We start from the raw sequence: 19777 nt of genomic DNA, 5'->3' as shown, positions 1-19777 counted from the left end.
TTATAAGGAGCACAGAACAAATATTCCCAGGTCTGCAAATGTCTTGATTGCGTGTGTTAAATCTGACAAGCCTGAGTTTACTTAAATTAGCTTGCTGGATGGAGTTGACAAAATTTTTTTATTATTATTACTTTGGTATGCAATTTTTAAATTGCTTTCTGCTATATTGTTGTTCTGTTTATGACACTTAGAACATAAAGGGAAGAGGAAGTAAAGATGAGCATAGTCAAAAGAAGATAATCTTCATAGATTGGCAAAACTGTGGATTGCTGTTTTTTTAATCAAGGTAAAGCTGTACAAGAGCAATGGTTTTTGTACAGAACTGCAGCACTTTCAGATTCATATCTTAAGTTATACCTAGCTGCTTTTCTGAAGGGATGTGTGTACTGGTCTGAGAGGCATTTTGTTCTGTGTTCCCTAAATAGTGGACCTAACTGGGAAAATACAGTTTCTTATTAATAGAGAAAATTGGTTTGGAATCTTCACTTGGCAGCCTTTTCTCTGCTTCCTTCCTGTTGCCATAGAAATGCTGAAATTTTAGCATATTTTCTTCTAAAATTCACACAGGGATTTGGCAGAAGAACAGACTACAGATCCCACAGCCATGAAGACACATGACAATAATCCACCAAAAAGGGGAGTGTCTTTGACTCGGAGCCACAGTGTGGGAGGTCCACTGCAAAACATTGATCTCTCCCAGAGACCATCTCATGGCATTTCAACAGTTAGTCTTCCAAATAGTTTACAGGAAGCTGTGGTAAGTCTAGAAGCTGTATATTCAGTTGAGAGAAAAATATTGAAGACAATGAACTTAATAATATTCTTCTACTAGCATTCTTTCCCATTTGAGGAATGGGAATGGCCAAGTGTATTTTCACCTTTTAACTACTGAAAAAAAATCTTAGTTCAGGTAATCTAAAATTGCTTTTCCAATACTTTGTCAAATGAACAATTCTACTTGATTTGAAATATTATCTCTAACAGAATGAAGTTAGTCTTTATCTTTGTAAAACTGGAAATTCAATAGTAAAGCAACTCTGACAGCTGACTAAACACAATAGTGCAGCACTTTGCAAGAATGAAAAATTGTTCCATTTCTGTGCATTTACTTACACTCCTACTGTATATTCTACTAGGCTTACCTGTTGAGTGGATGGGAGAAGGTAAGAGGCAGCATTGAGACTCTTAGCTTTCTTGTGAAAAAAAAGTGTTTCTCCTCTCTCTTAGTACGTGTTATTTTCTAGAGGCTGCCTTAACATGTTAAGTCATGATTCAGTTCCATGGCTCATATAATTACTGACATTTCTCTTCAATTTCCATTGCTGCAGGCTTGGTACTGGCTACCAGCTTAGATAGCTTGAAACTGCACAATCAGGAACAAGTTCTAACAAATTAGCATTTTTTTTCTTGTTCACATAATAGAGAAAGCCTAGGTGATTGATCTTTAAAATTAAGAAATGCCCAACAGTCAAAACTGCTGGTGCCGTTAAAGTTACTGTGTGTTCACTTGCTCCAGAGGCTTCTTCCCAGTGTCAAAAGAAACTCTGCAATGAAGGTTTCCAGGAAAAGTAATCCTGAAAAGTATTTCTGGAAGAAAAATCTTTGATTTAGTAAAAAAGCAAAAGCAAAAAAAACAAAACAAAACAAAACAAAAACCCCACAACAAACAAACAAACAAAACCGAAAAACCAAAACTTTTTTTTTTTTTTGTGCATATTGTTTTTAGGATCCTTTAATAAAACAACCTAACCCTGCCCCTGTATCTGTACCCTATTTGAGCCCTTTGGTTCTGCACAAGGAGCTTGAATCACTGTTGGAGAATGAGGGAGAGCAAGTAATTCATACATCCAAATTCATCAATCAACACCCCATAATCTTCTGGAACCTAGTCTGGTATTTCCAGCGGTTGGATCTGCCCAGCAACTTACCTGGACTCATTCTAACATCTGAACACTGCAATGAGGGAGTGCAGGTAAATGGCTGCCTCGCGTAAGATCGGCAGGTTTTACAGTGCGTTAGGTCGGAGAGCTTGGTTCAGAACAACTGGGTAAGTAATTCCTGAATAGCTGAGTTCTTGGAAGTTCTTTCTAATACAAGTAAATAGGTTTGTTTCCCACAAGGATTCTTGAAGGGAGATGTGTGAAAACAGTCTTCAAATTCTAGTCAAGATGGTCTCTTTTAAAAAGCCAGAGAGTAAGATTCACCGAAGAAACTACATATATTTGTGAAGAACTCAAAAATTGTAATATATTGCAATACACACAGAGTGAGTTATACACTTGAGTTTATAATCTTTAAAGTTACTGGACAGTATTTTTTGTTTTCTTTCAAGAACAGATTTTTCTATTCAAACTCCACTGAGTTTCATTAGTACATGACTAGAACAAAAGAATGTAGAACAGGTCTATCTTGTGAGTATTTTGCCTTTTTGATTTAAAGGAGTAGATTGAAACCGATATAATTTTTATGTATAGGTACAAACTGAAATTAAATATGTATTTGTACCTGATGCATGCCAAAAAAGTAGTGTTTTCCTATCTACTTCTACACACTTCAACTTTAAAATTCTTTCCCTCAATTTTCAAAAAAACACCCACCTAGAACTGAGAAAAATTTTCCAAGAAATTTAGTTGAAGACAATGCTAATGAAATCTAAAGCATCCTGTAAAACCACAATGCATTAACAGGAAAACAGTAAGATGGGACATATTATCATGTAATTATTATTTAAATAGGCATATTAAGTGGTAAGTTTTTCTTGCCTTAATACAATTCTTATTGTATTAGTGATTACAGAGGCACTTAATTTTATAAAATAATTACATAAGTTTTTTCTTGACTAACATATATTTTTAATGGAAATAAAGTGTTTATATTTGAAGATTCATATGAAGATTCTTTCTGCTTTTTGGGAAGGTCAGCATGTAGACATGCATACCAAAATGTTCATCAGGTCAGAAAATATTGCAATATGGTATGATTAGTAGTACAGATCAAGTATGATGTGTGGTGCACGAAAGATATTTCCAGATATATACTGATAAATGCTCTCTTGAGATGCCTGTAGAAAATGAAATGGTCTTCATACATTAGGATAAATTAAAAAAGGTAATTAAATGTTGCAGTACTTGTGACTGCTGTGGTTGAGTGCAGTTTACTGTAGAAGATAACATCTGCTCCTGTTTGTTAGATTCAAGTTAAATAAAGTTAACCTACTCTGTTTGCAAAAATAGTAAAAGAGCAGGATTTTAAAATAATGTTACACTGTAGTGGTGTTTTTAAAATGTATTCCCTTTCCTCATGTGTTTTAGCTTCCTTTGACATCCCTTGCTCAAGATAGCAAGCTAGTATACATCCATCTTCTATGGGACAATATCAACCTCCACCAAGAGCCAGGGGAGCCCCTATACATATCTTGGAGAAATCTCAGTAAGTAAAACAAATAGAGGGAAAAGAGGCTATGGAAAGAAACCATTGGTTTATTGTGGCTGAAGTGTACACAGCCCATCAGTTTGCAGTATTTTTTAGTATGTGAAGCATCTTCAATCCCTTAGGTACTTCACATAGTCTGAGTATCAAATGAGCAGTGAAACTGAATTTGATCTGCTCATCACATGTCATACTCTTACAGGATGGGAGGAATTGCTGATTTCTTAAGATGTGGTGCTAAATAAGCCTGACTTGATTCGAATGTTTCGCTGCATTACTTGGCAATAGCTATGCAGGCATGTACAAGAAGGCTATATTACAAAAAAGTATCTTTTATTTCTGTAAATTAATGAAACATCACCAGTCCCTTTAGTAGATGGGTACATTTGGAACCCCTCTTGACTGTCAAAAAGTAAGAAAGAAAGCCTTGTATAGCATAAAAACAGGCAGACTGGTTATAAGAGCTTAAGGATTTCCTTACTTCTGATCATCAAAAAAACTTTGTTGACCTAAACCTTATAAATCCATATTTTAACTTTTAAAAACTATGCTGAAAACTATGTTGTGTGCTAATTTTGGTTCTAAGGAATTAAAAGGGGTTTGCTGAAAAATGTCCTAAAAATAAAGAGACTGATCAGAAAATTACAGTCAAGAGCACAGAACAAGATGTGTTATTTCCCTCAGATTCTACAGAGCATATTGATGTAACCATTATAGATGAAAAACATCCCTAAATCATCTAGCCATGAATGAAGATGCATAAATATATATATATATATATATACATACATACATATATTTATGTAAACAAAGGACCAAAGGGCCTGTTTTAGATGTTGAAGAAGAACAGGCCATATAGCAGTGTCAGAAAATATTCTGAAAACACAAAGGTCTATTTGTAAAGCATCATATATGTCAATTTTATGAAAATATTATGTTGTTGTGGTGAAGCTTACTAGGCTTCGTCTGCAATTCATTTACACACCATGTACTCACTGCCTAATCTGTGAATTTATTTCTATGCAAGTACATGGACTTTCTATTCCCATTGTCTTCCAGAAAATAGTAGTTCAGTGTTATTCTGAATGTGGCATTTTAAGTAACAAATTGTGATGGTAAATGTCTTGTTCATTTTCATTCCTGGTTGATTCAGCTGTGCATTATCTGTTTCAGTATGTGTCCCAAAGTTATCAGTTAATTGTAGGTGGCTTTTAAGAAGGGCTTTGATAAGAAAAGTTTCTTTGCTAAGAAAAGTGGCACATCGATTTTGTTTCTTTTCCCTTGTGTAACGATAATGTTGTTGCAGTGAACCCTATTTTTAAGTACAGCAATAAAACTGAGCTAACCAGACATCACAGGCAACATTTCATGCTTGATACTCTTCAGTCTCTTGTATTTCTCTGTCATGTGGAACCTCTTGCACATGGATACTTGATGCATCCTGTAACTTCTGGGTAAAGTTACTTTTGAAGACTATAACCAGACAAGGTCCTTCCATTATAACAAACTTAAGTAGATTGAGTAGAAGTTCTCTGTGTATCTCTCTTTTGGAAATACTTCTGCTTATTAAAGTGAAAATAAATTTTTACTGCTGTAATAGTCTGTACGGTTCCACTTCCCAGATTCTTCTGAAAAGAAACCCTCCACACTGGCAGAAGATCAGCAGGCAACAAACACTTTGTTAGAGAACATCAAACTAAGTATTCAACACAATGATGTTATTAAGCCAATCAACCTCCTCCTGCAGAAAGTTAAACCAGATGTGAAACGACAGAGGTAAAGGCATAATCTCTTCTTAGTTCCTCCCCACTAAAAATTAAATAAGATCAGACTGTATACATTTCATAGTGATAATTTCATAAGGATCTCTGGGGAAGATTCAGTTTCATTTGTGCCCACCAAAAACCATGTGTATTTTTTTTATGCCTTTGTTTACAAACAGATGCACTCCATATTCAGATGCACAGTCCATCCAGATCAAATGGGTGAATGTGATTCTTTAATAAAAACGGACATTTTACAATGAGTAGGAAAAATGCAGATATTAATTTCACAGATTTTGATGTTCCAGATCTAGCAAATTGATAAATACAAGTGTACAGCATCCTGTTGCAGTGTGTGGAATATTCTCCCTAGTTATATCTTCTGAAATTTTAGCAGCCTGGAGTGCTGGCAATGAAAAGTGGATGTAGTGTAAGCCACAAAGAAAAGGAGATATGTAAACAATTATTGTCCTTTGTAACCTGCACTGTAGTTCAAGGAAGGCTTTGTACAAAAGCACAGACTCTAAAAGTAAATTACACCAGATACAAGGTGTGTTTGAAGTCTGTCATGCTAGGTCATCTTTATTTCTGTGTTTTGTAGTTACTAAAAAGAAACAGAAACTGATCTGCATCTTTATCTAGAGAAGCATCTTTATGAACTTCCATGAGGGGGAAAAAAATCTGATTATTTAATGACATCTATTTCTGAGATTGGCCATGAAATTCTGAAACAAAAAACAAAACTATAGGTGATCTGAAAGAAATCTTCACCTAAACATTGCTTCATGGTCAGGCAGGAATGAATTAATAATAAATAAAAAAGTGATGGTTAATATTTCTTGTTTGTTAGGCATTGCAATGGCAGAGGATTTTTTCATAGAAAAAGTAACTACTAGGATTTGGCAATAATATGACTTTCTGCATCAAGTAAGAGTATTCAGGCGTTAGTAAACCTTAGGCTAGTAGTCCTGTAGATTGGTCACTTTCTTCACAAGCAAGGTTACCAGAACAGTTGCAGAAAATACATAATGCAAGTCTTCAATATTGACTTTGTAAACAGGATAGTTGATTCTTTCATTAACTCATCCTTCAAAATATTCCCCTAGGAGTTTTTACAGGGAAATTCTTTTCCTGTCTCTGGTGTCTCTTGGAAGAGAAAACATTGACATGGGTAAGTAAAAAATACTGTGAAATGTATAGTCCCTGTGGATATTTTACATGAAAGCTAGTGTATAAAATCTGTTTCTAAGATTCAGATATGTTTTATGAAAAATTCTGCACTGTCAGTCTTTAGGTGTTGCTTTTATGTAAATGTAATTCAGATGGAACCATTAATTTGGACCAGTAATGAGTCTCTTTAAACAAAGAGTATTTTAAGAGCTTGAAGTTTTAATTCTTCATGTCTGAAAGCTTTCAGTCTTATCCATCCTTCTCTGGCCCGCATATCAGACCTGTGTTATCTAAACACCTAATTTCCCACCCTCTCCTGATCTCTGCTGTCTTGTCTTCTATTTGATACTACACAATCCAAGTGACTCCCTTATGGAATGCGATGGAGGAATTGGGAACAGGCAAATTGAACAGTGAAAGAAGCAATGGGCATTCACTGTGATGTGTTGTGGTGCCACACCATCTTATGGAGATGCTTTTCAGATCCTCTTGAAAGATGCATTTTGCAAAAATAAATATTTAGCATCTAGTTAACGAAGAGAATTTTGTTACTATATAAAAATCACCAAAAGCATTTATAGGAATAGTAGTGTGCATTTTACAGTGTTTTCAAGTAACCTCAGCTGTGCTTCTTCTATTTCAGAGGTCTTTGATAGTGAATACAGACTTGCACTTAAGAAGCTACCAAAGGAAGTTCTTGAAAAGATGCAGAGAATAGATGTTCCACCAAGCAGCAGAGTTGAGTGTTGCAGGAAGTGCTTTGGAGCACCTTTAATATAAAAACAAGGAAGATGTACACCAAACTGTGGAGAGACGAAAGCAGAGGTGAACAAACTGAGGAGCATGGTGATGACATATACACTTTTCAGTCTGAAATGGTGTTAATTGAGCAATTTGTCAAACCAGTTTCATTGAGCTGCAACATATATTCCTCTCATTCATCTCATAGGCACATTCTAAAGTATGTCAAAATGTTTTAAAATTATGAATTTGTTTCAATGGTTGATCTGTGTTTCCCCTAAATATATGCTTTAATTTCCTCAAAATTTTCTTCCACAATATCAGGTTGTTAAAAAAGCTGATGACGAAACAGCAGTCTGGAGTTGGTGACTTTCTTAAGGGCCACCAATATTGGTGTATTTTAATGAAGTACTTTTCCAGTGCTCAGATTCTTCAATGCTTCTTTAAAATTACCTTTACCTAGAGAGGGATCCTTTTGTTAGTGTGTGGTATGGTTGTATGAATGTAAATATTTGAAACCTTGGATTGGAAGCTGCAATGCAGTTACTCAGATCACAGTACCTTAAACTGCTACCCTTCTCCTGACTCTTGTCAGTATTCTGAATTACCTTTGCTGACCTTTTCAAAATGTGTGTCCACAGCTGTGAGAAAACAGAGACTTGCACTCAACTTTCCTGTATTGTCTATCTGATAAACTATAGGATCCTGTACTGGCTGCTTTCTCCAAAGAAGGATAGGCTTCAACACAAAGCAGCTCAGAAATGGATGGCTTCCAAAAAAATCATGTTGGAAGCTCAAATGGTATTGGAATACACACAAGAAATGTCAACAGCTACTGCCTGAAAAAAACCTATGCTTTATACTCTTTGCATGTGTGCTTAAGAGGTGTCTTCCTCAAATTCTTTATCACCCTCTTCCTTGGTTTCATACTAGCCTGTGGGTTAATTATTTTGCACTGATAGTCCAGATTCAATATTTCAATTAAGATGTATTTATAAATGTATCTTCAAGATGTATATTAGCAGAAATGACGTGCTTATGTTCATGATCTGAAGAGAAGTATTGCTTCTCGAAGATAAGACACTTCCTTACCTGACATATTTAATTGACTGCAGTAGTCATAGTCTCGGCAAGAATAGCTTGGATACTGGTCAACAGTTTAAGTGTTTCTGTTACTTGAAGAATATGATAAGATTTATTCCAGGTTTTTGCTGAAAGTTAGTGGTGTGGCTTTTACAATGGAGTAATTCATAGAGAAGAGATATTTCTAGCATGTAAAAGGAGCATAGCTTAAAATATTAATTGCATCTGGATATGAATGTATTTACTTGATACTACTTTTAAAAATTTTCATTCTTCACAATGATGAGGGATGAAGATCTGTCTGGAACAATTTTTTACATGAAACAATAAAACAATTTTTTTTTTTTCATGAGGTGAAAACAAGGGATTTGCACTATTTATGACAAAATATATTTATGTCATAGATTGATAATACGGCTTGTATGATGCCGTGTATTTTGTCTAAAAGTGCTGATCCTGCGTTAACATGGGGATATTACCTGGACAGATTCTCTCCTGATAAAACTATTTGCTTTCTCAACAACTAAAACAAGAAAGCACACAATGATATATATTTTTTTAAAATTCTTTATTCTTTGGGTTTATGCATAGTTGCTTGCTAATATCTGACCTACATCACAATTAAATAACAGTCCTTGATTCTTCATCTTTTCCTCTCTTTTCCAGTTAAATAATTGACATGGTTCCATACTTCTAAAATTAAAGTCTGTCTAAAGCTTTGGTCCAAACAACTTAATATTTCTACAAATCAAAGCCAGCAAATTTTTCTGTAAAACTCTACATTATTTTTCAACAGACAGCTACACAAAAACTATTTTTGAGTGTTAAATGGACAAACCACGTGATTATGTGATGCAACTTGCAATTAATCAGGTGTCAGTTACCCTTAAATTCTCCCAGCTCATTAAATGTCAAGGAAAATCTGTCTAGAGAGTACTGTTTTAGATATGTGACATCCAAACAGTTTTAAAACATAGTAAATAATATTAACTAGTTTCTGTAAACACGTCATCTTCATTTCCAAACAACTTTCTCATCTGTTGCTGAGAATATTTGTAAAGACAGCAAAGCAGATTGTGTCACAACATCTGGTGTTACTTGCTAAACCTTTCCCAGCTATAGACACTAAAAAAACAAAAAAAACCCCAACAGAAGCAAAGCCAGAGGAGAAAAGGGCAGATGCAGAATTGAACTTGCTTTGATTTGCTCTTGCATATTGGCATTTTTGTACACTACAAATGAACCTGGTGTAGGCACTTGGATTTAACCTACACCTGGTGTAGGCACTTGGATTTCAGAGTGGGAGAAGTCCTGCATGTAGCTACTTGAAATCTTGAATCTGCAAATTGGAATTGATTCTTTGATATAGAATAAAAAAGGAAGAACTTATCCTTTTTATATAAGTTTTTAGTGCTTAGGTTTTAGAGTAGCTAACTAATCAGTTGGGTATTTGATGTAATCCATAGCTCAGATGAAAAGGGACATCTCTGAAAGCAGTTTGTTTTCATCTCGGATGCTTTTTTGGGGGAAAAAGTGAGTTTCACAAAATCTGGCCAAAAATAACCAGGGAAAAGTTTTGAAAGTGTTTTGTGAGTGCATTGCAAATACTTTTGTTCTTCTGAACATTAGGCACTACAGGCACACCTCTGCAGTTTAGTTGACAGGATGAACTTCTTGTGCTACATGGGGATTACGTAATTACATACAAATGCTTCTGATTTGTTTGACACCCAACTCCTAGGAATCCAAATTTATCTAAGTCCATAAAGCATTACTGATCTGAGCAAAGTGTTGTGAAGGAAGGATGAGGATAATGGATTTTGGTTCTGTTTTTCTGTCAATATAAGCAGAAGAGCAGTAGCATTTTGCTCACTTGTGGAACTCTTGTATCCACATGCTCTTTTTAGTATCTCAAAAGCCAGTGTTCAGGAGATGATTCTTTTGTGTCTATTTTTTAATTCCCAAGAACCTGAAGAAAACATTTGCCAATCAGCATTTACTTCAAAATATGCAATGTGTGCACAAAATGAGGGTGTAAAACAACCTGATAACAGAAGTGGATGCAAACAATACAGTTCAGGTATACCCAAGAACTTAGAAAGTTTGTATTGGAAGAACAATTATCAAAGAGAAGCTGCCTAGAATTGTTTCCCTAAGGATGTTGAACTGCAGCCTGTTGTGCTAAGGTACTGTCTTACACCTTTCACCCAGCTATAAATCAGTTACATATGCAGCTTGTGTGCTCACATGAGAAGAGCTGGTTTTTTTTTGTGTAGTTAAAATAACAAATGAGGTCTTAAATGTTTAAAATCAGGATTTTTACGTTACAGAGTTTTTCTTTATTATTTATCCAGGCAGATCACCAAAACCTGAAGATTTTTAAAACCCTTTAGGCCTAGGAGACTGATGTGGCTGCAGTGTTCGCACAGTAACTGGTACCAGCTTTTACATGTTACTAGAAGCATTTGTATGTTACTTACAATCATATCCTGTCTTCACATTTTGTATAATTCAAGTTTAGATAATACAATTATAATGGAAAGTATTTTACTTACTATATGTGTTTCAAACTAAATTAATTTTGCAAGTAACTTAGTCTTGTTCCTGGTGGAATTTCATATTGGTTAAGTTCAAGCTACATTGCACTTGTGAATGAGTAATATTCTAACTGTGAATTAATGGCTTTTTGTATTGCTGCATCTAAAGGAATATATATTTCATTAAGTTTACTACTTTCCTTGAATAACTGCAACATAGGGGATATTTTCAAAATGTATATTAAATTAGATAATAGAAATTATATTTTTAAAACAAATTGTTGAAATGTAAGGAACTGAAGAATCCACTCCATAGTTTTCTCTTTTCAAAACTCTTAATTCAGCCATTATTTCAATACAGATAACTCCTATTTTATTAACAGTAAGCAGGTAATCTTATTCACATAATTTGTATATTTTCAACAAAAGGGTTCTTTTTTTCTTTCATCTAATAAAAATCTTAAAATACATTCTGTATATCAGCTTTTCACTAAGGAACTTTTTAAAAACAAACACCCATTTAACTTGCAAGTGTTGAAACTGAATGGTTGAATTGGGCTCTAGTTCTGTACTCTCCTGTGCTGTATATCGTGATGCATACATGAGAGGATAGGATGGCATTTTTATTTGTTCTTTCAGTCTGCATCAACCAATGGTGCAAATAAAAGGGATTGTTTGCTGTTGTTTAGAAGCACATTAAACTCCTATTAGGAGCTTAAAATAAATTGTATTGTAACAAGGATTAAATGATGTAGTATGAATAAATTAAGAATCTGTTAAGTGAGCTGGGAAGCTTAATGCAATAAAACTTGCACTGGTTTAGGGACTGTTTTGAACTGTTGAAAAATGGCATCCATTTACTGTGCTTTGATTAACAATTGTTTCTCTGTAATATTTTTGTACATTTGACAAAAATTTGATTTTAAAAGGGCACTCTATATCCTGAATTCTGTATAGATATTCTAGACTAAGAAACAATTTTTAATGTTGTTCCCAGAATAAAATATATATGCATCCTGTGTAAAATTGTGCCATTGTTCAGCTTTTTTCACCACTGGAATTTACATGACTGACACAATTTAATTTTAAGTGCAAATTCAGCCTATAGTTGGGCAAAAGACTTTTGACTGTCTTTTTGGGTAATTATTTCATAGTACCTCCGTGGCTTCTGAATGGTGAGAAAGAGCAGAGGCAGGGGGGAGAGGGAAATAAAAAATGGGATTCACTTGTGGAGATGTGGCTTCTAGAGAGGATGGCTCTGTGGTGCCTTCAGCAAGCACTGGGCAGCAGTAGAGGTAAAAGCAGCTGAAAAACAGGCTCAGTGTGACAGAATCTGTAAAGCTCCTGTATGTAGGAAAAGCATGGTACCACCTGGCTTCCTGAGGACAGCAGGTGCTCTCTGCAGCATATTTGTGGCTTTACTTGGGAGAAAGTATTTTACTTACTTAAATTTCCCAGGAGTTCTAGTTTCTCAATGGCTTTGTATTTCACCTGATGCATCCTAGCTTGAAAAATCATTGGTGGACCTCTTGACTCATAACACAGTTGCAGGTTACCATGTAGAGGATTTTTTGAGGGATTTCTTTGTTTTTTTATGGGCAGGGATAGGAGTGAGGCTGAGATGAAATTTAAGGAGTAGAAACCGGGAGTGCCTCAGGCCTTCATCTTCACAACTGAGTATCTTTCAAACCCCCTCATGTACGGTAGTCAGTTCATTAATCCGACAGTAATAGTCAGAATACCAGACCCTAAAGGCCCTTCTTGCTGATGAGACTGATGTGCATAGCACAGATTGATATCCTGTGGAGAAGATTAGTAAGAAAACCATATTTCCAGACCTATTTTTAAATATGGAGCTGAGGAACAGTTTAGTCTTTTGGACTTGAGTATCTTGTAAGCATCACACTGACTTTGTTTTCCTCTGACTGCTTTTGTCACTGCTGTCTTTTCAGTAATGCTGCTTGCTAAGAATGTTACCCTAATCTTTGCATTTCCTGCCCATCTCACAGACAACCTCCACCTAGTCTGTATTTGACATTTATCTAGAGGAGGAGGCTATGGGGAAAAGCATCAAAGGTCCAACTAAACAATACTGCACTTTCTTGACATGCTATTTTTCTGTTGCACTTACCAATTTGATAAAGTCATACTGAGTTTTCCCAGTCATCTATTTTCAACATGGCTTCAGGTCATGGATGACTCATAGGTGATCAGTATGTTTTACTGAGGCTGGCAGGCTGTGTCAGATGGGCCCCCCAAGGGATTACTGCTGGGATACTTGCTGTAACATCTCCACGAATGACACAGCAGTGGGACCTAAAAGCACCCTCAACACATTTGGTGTGTCACTAAACCGATGTCAATCGAGCCACCTTTCACAGACCTCAGCAGGCCAGACCAGATGATCTTTCAAGGTCCCTTCAAGACAGGACTGTTATTTGAGTCTGCAAGTCATGCAAGCCTGATTTACATTTGAAAGCCTAAGACAGCAGAAGGAAACAGCAGATGAACTACAGCTAAGGCAGCTCCAGGAAGGAAACAAGTGAGGGAGAAGAGTGTAGGATTTTTTGCTAGTGGTGATGAGGCCATGTATTTCCTGGCTCTGATAAGGCCACACGTCCTCAAAGCTTGATAAAAAGAACCAGGACCGCACTGACGTTTTTCACACAGTAATACAACTGGGTATTAGTCGCACTGCTTCAAAGGCATACTCAGCTTATACAGCAGAACAGCTCATACAGAAGAGCCTGTACCAAACTACCTAGTAGTAGACAGTTCAGAACGTTCTTGTCCAGGACACACCCAAGTTCTTGCTCACCCTGACCAGAGTTAAGGACCTCTTAACTGTGTGCAAGTCCATTTTACTAGGATTAAGAGGCTAGACAGTGTTATTTCCCTTCTGCAGATTCCCTTCACTCAGCATTGTGAATTCATCAAGTGCTACTCTCTCTTATCTGTATTTTCTCCATATTAATTTTTGCAGCTGAGACTAATGTGGAGTAAAAAGGGACCTTTTTATTTAGTGAAGCTCAGGTTTAACAGGGCCTGTGGATCTTCACTATTAAACTGCAGGCAATTATCTCCATAAAAAAAAAAATACATTGTAAAATGCTACCCTTTTAAAATTTTATTGAACCAGCCAGCATTATTTAACTCATGCATAACCACAATTACTAGCCCTCAACCTTTTCTGATTAGTTAGCTGCCCTTCATAAACAGTCTCAGTTAAGCTATGAAAGATGGCTTAAAGCTTAGTAACTACTTTGGCCAAGTCTCTTGGTCCAAAGAATCCACTGCACACAAGTGCTTCATGGCAAACACTGTCCTTGTCACAGATGGGTATCCCATTATCCTAATATAAACCTGAACTTCAAGGACTACAGGTTTGATCCTTCCCTGTCCCCCCTAATGTACTGCCAGCAGGTCTTGTCTTCTGCAACTTTTTTTTTTCAGATTTTTCATCTGAAGCATTAAAATCTGCTTCTACCCTGGTGGGACCCTAACTTATAATAAAAATCTTCCCAACTTCTTAGGGTGTGATGAAGTTTCATTTACTAGAAACAGAAGCACCTGCCTCAACAAAAATAGAACTGCATCCAAATTACTATTTTAAGAACCAAGACAATTTATTTAGCTGCAGAGCATTTAAACATCCAACACATGTATTTTTAACTTTGAGTTAAATTCCCATTGTCCTCACCCAGTACATGCTGAATACATTAAGGCTACTGTAGTTTTTAATCCAAGTCAGATTTTCAAGTCAAACCTTTTAAAAGGTGCCTTCTCATACTCCATATAAATTTCAAGAGCAACACCAGGGATCCTCAAAGGACTAGCAACCAATAAAGCTTTTTACTAAGAGCATTATCCAGAAGCTCCAAGAACTCTGGCAGGTTTGTGGCCACTTCCCTGGGGAACCTGTTTCAGTGAGCATCTGCCAAGAATCAGCCCAATATTTAAAGTTTTACTGATGTTATATTCAGTATCAAAAGTGAGTGACACAACATTCTCCCAAGAGGACTGCATCATGACCAATGTCTGTGGCTCCAGTTTGACGTACATGATGCAGTTAGTCTGAACTCCTGTTTAAGAAACTGCCAGTAACAACATGCACTACAAAGTCTCATACTGGAAGTTCGCCACCAAAGGAGTTTATTGGTAATTAAATGTACAATGTCTTTTTAGTATCAGGTACAACATCTTTACTTCTGACTTGATTCAGACTTAGATGTGGAAGCTCTCAAAGAAGAAAGCCGGCGCCTCTTGGCAATCTGCTCCTGGCGTTTCTCCTTGGCTTCCTGAAAGGCACAGAGTATGGAGATGTTATGTATCAAGCACTTCAACATCTACCAAGGAACAAACTAGGGAAAACACAACTTGATGGAATGGATTCTGTAAGTCAATAGAGCAAAATAATTTCACTTCTACAGGTCAAAAGAATTCTGCAAGTATCCAAGCCAACAGATTGTGTCTTTGCACAGTATGCACCCAAAACTTTAGTTAAGAGACTGATGCAGAGTTCTCAATACACCAAAGGTGCATTTCTCTGTTTCTATCTGGAAGTCATGAAATTCAGAAAGCACCATGCCAAATATTCCAACTGTACTGCTTACAGAACTGCTTCAGCAGCCATTGCAGTTTTAGGAGCAAGGGAAAACACATGCTTAACAAGCACATTCTTGCCAACTTAGCATCCATCCAGATCAGCTGCTGAATCCCATTTCGCCACACAACCACTCAAATGCTTGTGCCATCTTTAAGTTAAACCAAAATTCATTTGGACTAAAATGGCTAGGGAAAAAAATATCTTTGGAGGCCAGAACTGTTTATTTTCTTTAAAGAAAGTTCTCAAATTAGTGGACCTAACAGGTTAATTTCTATTGCTCTATGACTCACAGAAATACAAAAGAGATTAAAAAAACCCCAACTGACCAAGTATGTTTATACTCACGTCTGGGCACTTATATTCAAAATGAGCAGAAGAAGAGAGAGCAGCTGTAGGCCTACACTCCCGTCTGCCAAATTCCTTGATTCTGGGAGATGAGCTATATTCTATACAACTGAGCTAAAATAGCAAACATACCTTCATCCTCTTGGCCAACAGCTTCGCATACTCTGCAGCTTCCTCCTTGTTCTTCTGAGTGCGCTGCTTCTTCAGGGCAATACGCCTGCGCTTATGCTGCAGCACTCTAGGAGTCACCAGTCGCTGGATCTTAGGAGCCTTCGTTCTGGGTTTCTTGCCTAAAAATCATTACAGATCAGCTGAAGTGGCAGAGTGCCTTCAGGTCACAGGTCTCATCTAGACAACTTAAGTGTAAGTTTGATTTATTGTTAAGGTAAAACTATGTAGTGTGCTACATGTTACACCAACTACAGTCCAACATCTTCACAGACTGTACAGGAAAAATGATCAATTATCACCAGCATTAACAACATGCTGACTGAATGCTAATAATTTGTTATGAGAAATTAAATGTAAATTCCTAGCTTCTCAGGCCTGTCTCTTGTAACTCCCCCTAGCCAAGATTTTTTAGTTAACAAAGGGGTTCATTACATAGCTTCCAGAGCAATCCACCGTTCCCAGCATTAAAAAGCCATGTACAATTTTACTTAGGTTTGACATTGTTTATACCAACAAACAGACCTACACAACGAGCAAACAAATTACACTACCACACACATCTGTAAAATAAAATTTCACTAAGCAATCCTGACAGACTTTAGCAGTCATACACCCAATATGATCCACCAGGATCATATTCTTTAATGGAGAAGAACATTTCCTACAATGTGTTCTTTTCCCGAACAAACTTTTAGCAGTATGCAAGTCTTATCATATTCTTCTAAAAAACATACTTTTTTACCCCAATCAAAAGCAGAAAAAACCAAAATTAAAACCTTACACTGCAAGAGACGTAGTAAGCAGAGCAGTGCCCTGCCAAAGAACCTCATTTCAGACTGCCTGCCATAAGCAGGGAGAAAAACATCTTAGTATATCTCTCTTCACTGCCTTTTCCCCCACACCATAAAAGTTTTAACAATATCCCACCTTGTATTTAACTTTATTAGTAACTACTTTTGGCTTATTCTTAGAGACACTAGTAAAAGTTGCTCCAGCTCTGGAGTATCTGGACGTTTAAGAATAAACTGTAACAAAACACAGCAGAAAGTGAAGGAAACAAGGCAACCAAGAAACTCATACTTTTTTCCCACAACTTACAGCTGACAAAGCTTAAATATAGTGAATGTCAACTTCCTAGATACACTATTAACTGTGCTTTATTTAGTGTAGTAGCTGGACATGTCAGCAGTAATTACAGAAACCGAAAGAGCTGTACTACTGGGAATTCTTACCCTCTTTGTTCAGAGGCTTCCTCACAACATACTGGCGAACATCGTCTTCCTTAGAGAGGTTGAACAGCTTGCGGATCCTGCTGGCCCTTTTGGGACCCAGACGACGGGGCACAGTTGTGTCAGTCAGCCCAGGAATGTCCTTTTCACCTTTGGGAATTTAAGTTTAAACATGCTAATCATTATGCTGCTGAGCACCAGGTTCAGCAGCAAACTGCTAAGTTTAACATACGTAAGAATTCAAGGTAATGCTAGGTATTGGGGTTCACCTGTCAATAGCACTACCCCAGTTACTCTTGGCTCCTCTGAAACTGTCAGATTGGTGGCAGCAACAACAAGTGTTTTTAGTGACCAATTTTAGCATTATTATAAGAATGCAAAACTCTCAAGGAATTCCTAAGACACGTTCACACTCTGAAATTGGGACTGCCATTTCCATTCCACACAACAACCAGACTCTTACCCTTCTTCACTATGACTAAGTTCAGGACACTCAAGTTTGCATCAACGATGCAGCCGCGGACAGACTTGCGCTTCCTCTCGCCGGTTCTCCTGGGGCGATAGCAGGAATGGCCCTTGCTGAGCAGAAGGCGGACACGTCCGTGAGTCAGGACACCCTGCTTCATGGGAAAACCCTGCTTGTCGTTGCCACCGCTTATCCGGACAACATATCCCTGTGAACAGAAACATTTCTGAGTTACTCCTGTCTTTATTACCTCGGCAGGTAGGAGACAGCACAACAGACTGCACGGAACAACGGAGCAGCACATCCATAATACATCACTGTTACTGCTAGTGCAAACAACTCTAACCAAAACCTTTGGAACAATTCAGCAATTTTACTCAAGAAATGTAAGAAGTATCTCCGTACACTAAAATTTACATTTAGTGGGATTCATATCCCTTTGACATTTTGTTGGAAAGTAACACAGTGCAAAATCTTTTACAATTATTGTCTGATTTCCCACAATTGTAGCACTTGTAACTAAGTCAGTTATCTCGACAAACTGGAAATCTGCCCAGAACACAGGAGTTCCCAGAATAGTGATGCACAGGATAAAAGGAAAAATATGGGTTTGGCCATCTTCCTTGTGACGGCAGCAGCAGGAAAGATCACATTCCTCAAATGCAGCTGTGTATCTATATTAACGCTAACTATTCCAAGCCAGGAAAATTCCACCCACCAGGCCCAACGTATTTTTTCCCATACATTAACAGCTGTTTAAACAAAGTCAATTTTGAACAGACCAGCAGTTTTACACTGTGGATTTAACGTATATCCTGACTACCAAGAGACAGCACTCAAATAACCAAAAACCCCACACTCAGATGAAATACCAAAAGAGGCTAGCCTAACCAGTAAGTTCAGCACATACATAGTAACATAAACTTTCAACCTGACTGCCACATGCACAGCACCACAGCGTGACAAGTGCGTACTTGAGTCATTTTGTATTTTAAGCACCTTAAATGTAATTTTTACACAATCTTCTGCACTACTTACCTTCCACTCCTCACCGAGGGAATCAGCCAGCACCTCCGTGGCCATTCTCTTTTCATAAAACGTCCTGAGCTTACGCTCATCATCGACTTCAATGAGCTTCTGGCAGCCAGTAGCCGGGAAAGAGATGTTGAGCTAACAAAGAAAAAAAAAAGACAAAACCCAAAAACATTTGGTTGAAACTTCTAAGTGAAACTTTAACAAGTCAGAACTTATCTGATGGTTGAGCTTGGCATTTTAAGGCTGGAATTCCGCAGCTGCTTACACAAAAGCTCACCAAAAAACCTGTCATCACCACCACATTTGGAGACCCAAGGCAGGGAGGTCTATGGTCGCCCACACCAGGCTATACAATTCGTTCAGCCACACAGAAAACTGACTTTATAGCAGTCAAAGATCAATCACAGAATGCGGCCAACAGAAACCTGTGCTCTCCTCTTCCTACCAACCCCTCATAGCAAGACACCGCGTTAGACAGACGCGAAAGTCACTGCAAGGGAACAGCACCTGCCGTAGGGATCACTTGTGCTTCCCTGGGGCCGCTGCACAGCGCAGCGCTGCAGAGCTTCCTGCCGCCACTGCCTCGGGAACAGCACCCAGGGCACCTCCCTACCAGGCCCTAAAATCGCGCACAGGCCTCTCACCGGCAAAAACCCTTCCGAGCCAAGAGGCCGCTCCGGAAGCCCGGCGCTCCGCAGGCCTGCGGCAGCAGAGCCCCGGCCGATGGAGCGGGGCCCACCAGCAATCCACTCCCATCCGCCCCGCAGCTACGCTCCAGCCCCGCCGCCAAGTACCATCGGCCACCAACGGCGGCTCTGCAGGTAGCCCGGGGGCCATCTGGGGCGGGGGAGGCCAAGCAGCCCCTACCCGAGCGCGGCCCCGGCCCGGCGCGGCCCTACCTTCATCCTGCTCGCGCTTCGACACCGCGGGAAAAGGCCGCACTTCCGCCCGCACTTCTTACATACACCCAGAAACTCTCGCGAGAGCAGTATCACCCGCGCCCCGCGTGACCGGGGCTGCCCAATGGCGAGCGAGGCTTTTACGGCGAGGGGCGTGGCCGGAAGGAGAGGTCGTGGGCGTGGCCTCGGTGCGCGGGCAGGCCCCGGCCCTTACCCGCGCCCTGCTTCGGGCACTTGGTTCCTGCCTGGGGTAGGCCCGTGCCTCTCTCATTGGTCCCTCGAGATGCCGCTCGCCGCGGAGAA

General features: G+C 38.3%; 2 protein-coding genes across 4 annotated transcripts in view; one reads left to right on the top strand and one right to left on the bottom strand.

Annotated features, from left to right (window-relative positions):
* Positions 1–11749, top strand: part of DENND4C (DENN domain containing 4C) — a 71603-nt gene extending 59854 nt beyond the window's left edge. For all 3 annotated transcript variants that reach the window (XM_014252231.2, XM_005522661.3, XM_088053979.1), the window contains 6 exons: positions 568–757; positions 1727–1972; positions 3312–3429; positions 5052–5205; positions 6299–6363; positions 7006–11749. In XM_014252231.2, the coding sequence (XP_014107706.2) occupies positions 568–757; positions 1727–1972; positions 3312–3429; positions 5052–5205; positions 6299–6363; positions 7006–7142 (910 nt within the window). In that variant the 3' untranslated portion in view covers positions 7143–11749. The remainder of the gene's footprint in view (positions 1–567; positions 758–1726; positions 1973–3311; positions 3430–5051; positions 5206–6298; positions 6364–7005) is intronic.
* A 3103-nt stretch (positions 11750–14852) lies between these two features.
* Positions 14853–19582, bottom strand: RPS6 (ribosomal protein S6). The gene is made up of 6 exons (XM_005522657.3): positions 19475–19582; positions 18579–18710; positions 17538–17748; positions 17078–17224; positions 15807–15964; positions 14853–15021 (listed from the first exon to the last, which is right to left on the bottom strand). The coding sequence occupies exons 1-6, from the start codon at positions 19478–19480 to the stop codon at positions 14926–14928; spliced, it is 750 nt and encodes a 249-aa protein (XP_005522714.1). The 5' UTR covers positions 19481–19582; the 3' UTR covers positions 14853–14925.
* Between the last annotated feature and the right edge of the window lie 195 nt (positions 19583–19777).

The sequence above is a fragment of the Pseudopodoces humilis genome, chromosome 4 (genome assembly GCF_049639895.1).
Source record: "Pseudopodoces humilis isolate 2021_Gansu_Grassland_sample_001 chromosome 4, ASM4963989v1, whole genome shotgun sequence".
Taxonomy (NCBI): Eukaryota; Metazoa; Chordata; class Aves; order Passeriformes; family Paridae; genus Pseudopodoces; species Pseudopodoces humilis.
The sequence above is the reverse complement of the archived record's forward strand: the minus strand, read 5'-3'. Positions and strand labels throughout refer to the sequence as shown.

Bases quoted from the DNA above. Each gene is read 5' to 3' on its own strand.
- RPS6 (XM_005522657.3), bottom strand. The intron at 17,749-18,578 runs GTAAGTAGTGCA...TTCTGTTCACAG, and splicing joins CCCTCGGTGAGGAGTGGAAG to GGATATGTTGTCCGGATAAG. The intron at 17,225-17,537 runs GTAAGAGTCTGG...AAATTCCCAAAG, and splicing joins CTTAGTCATAGTGAAGAAGG to GTGAAAAGGACATTCCTGGG.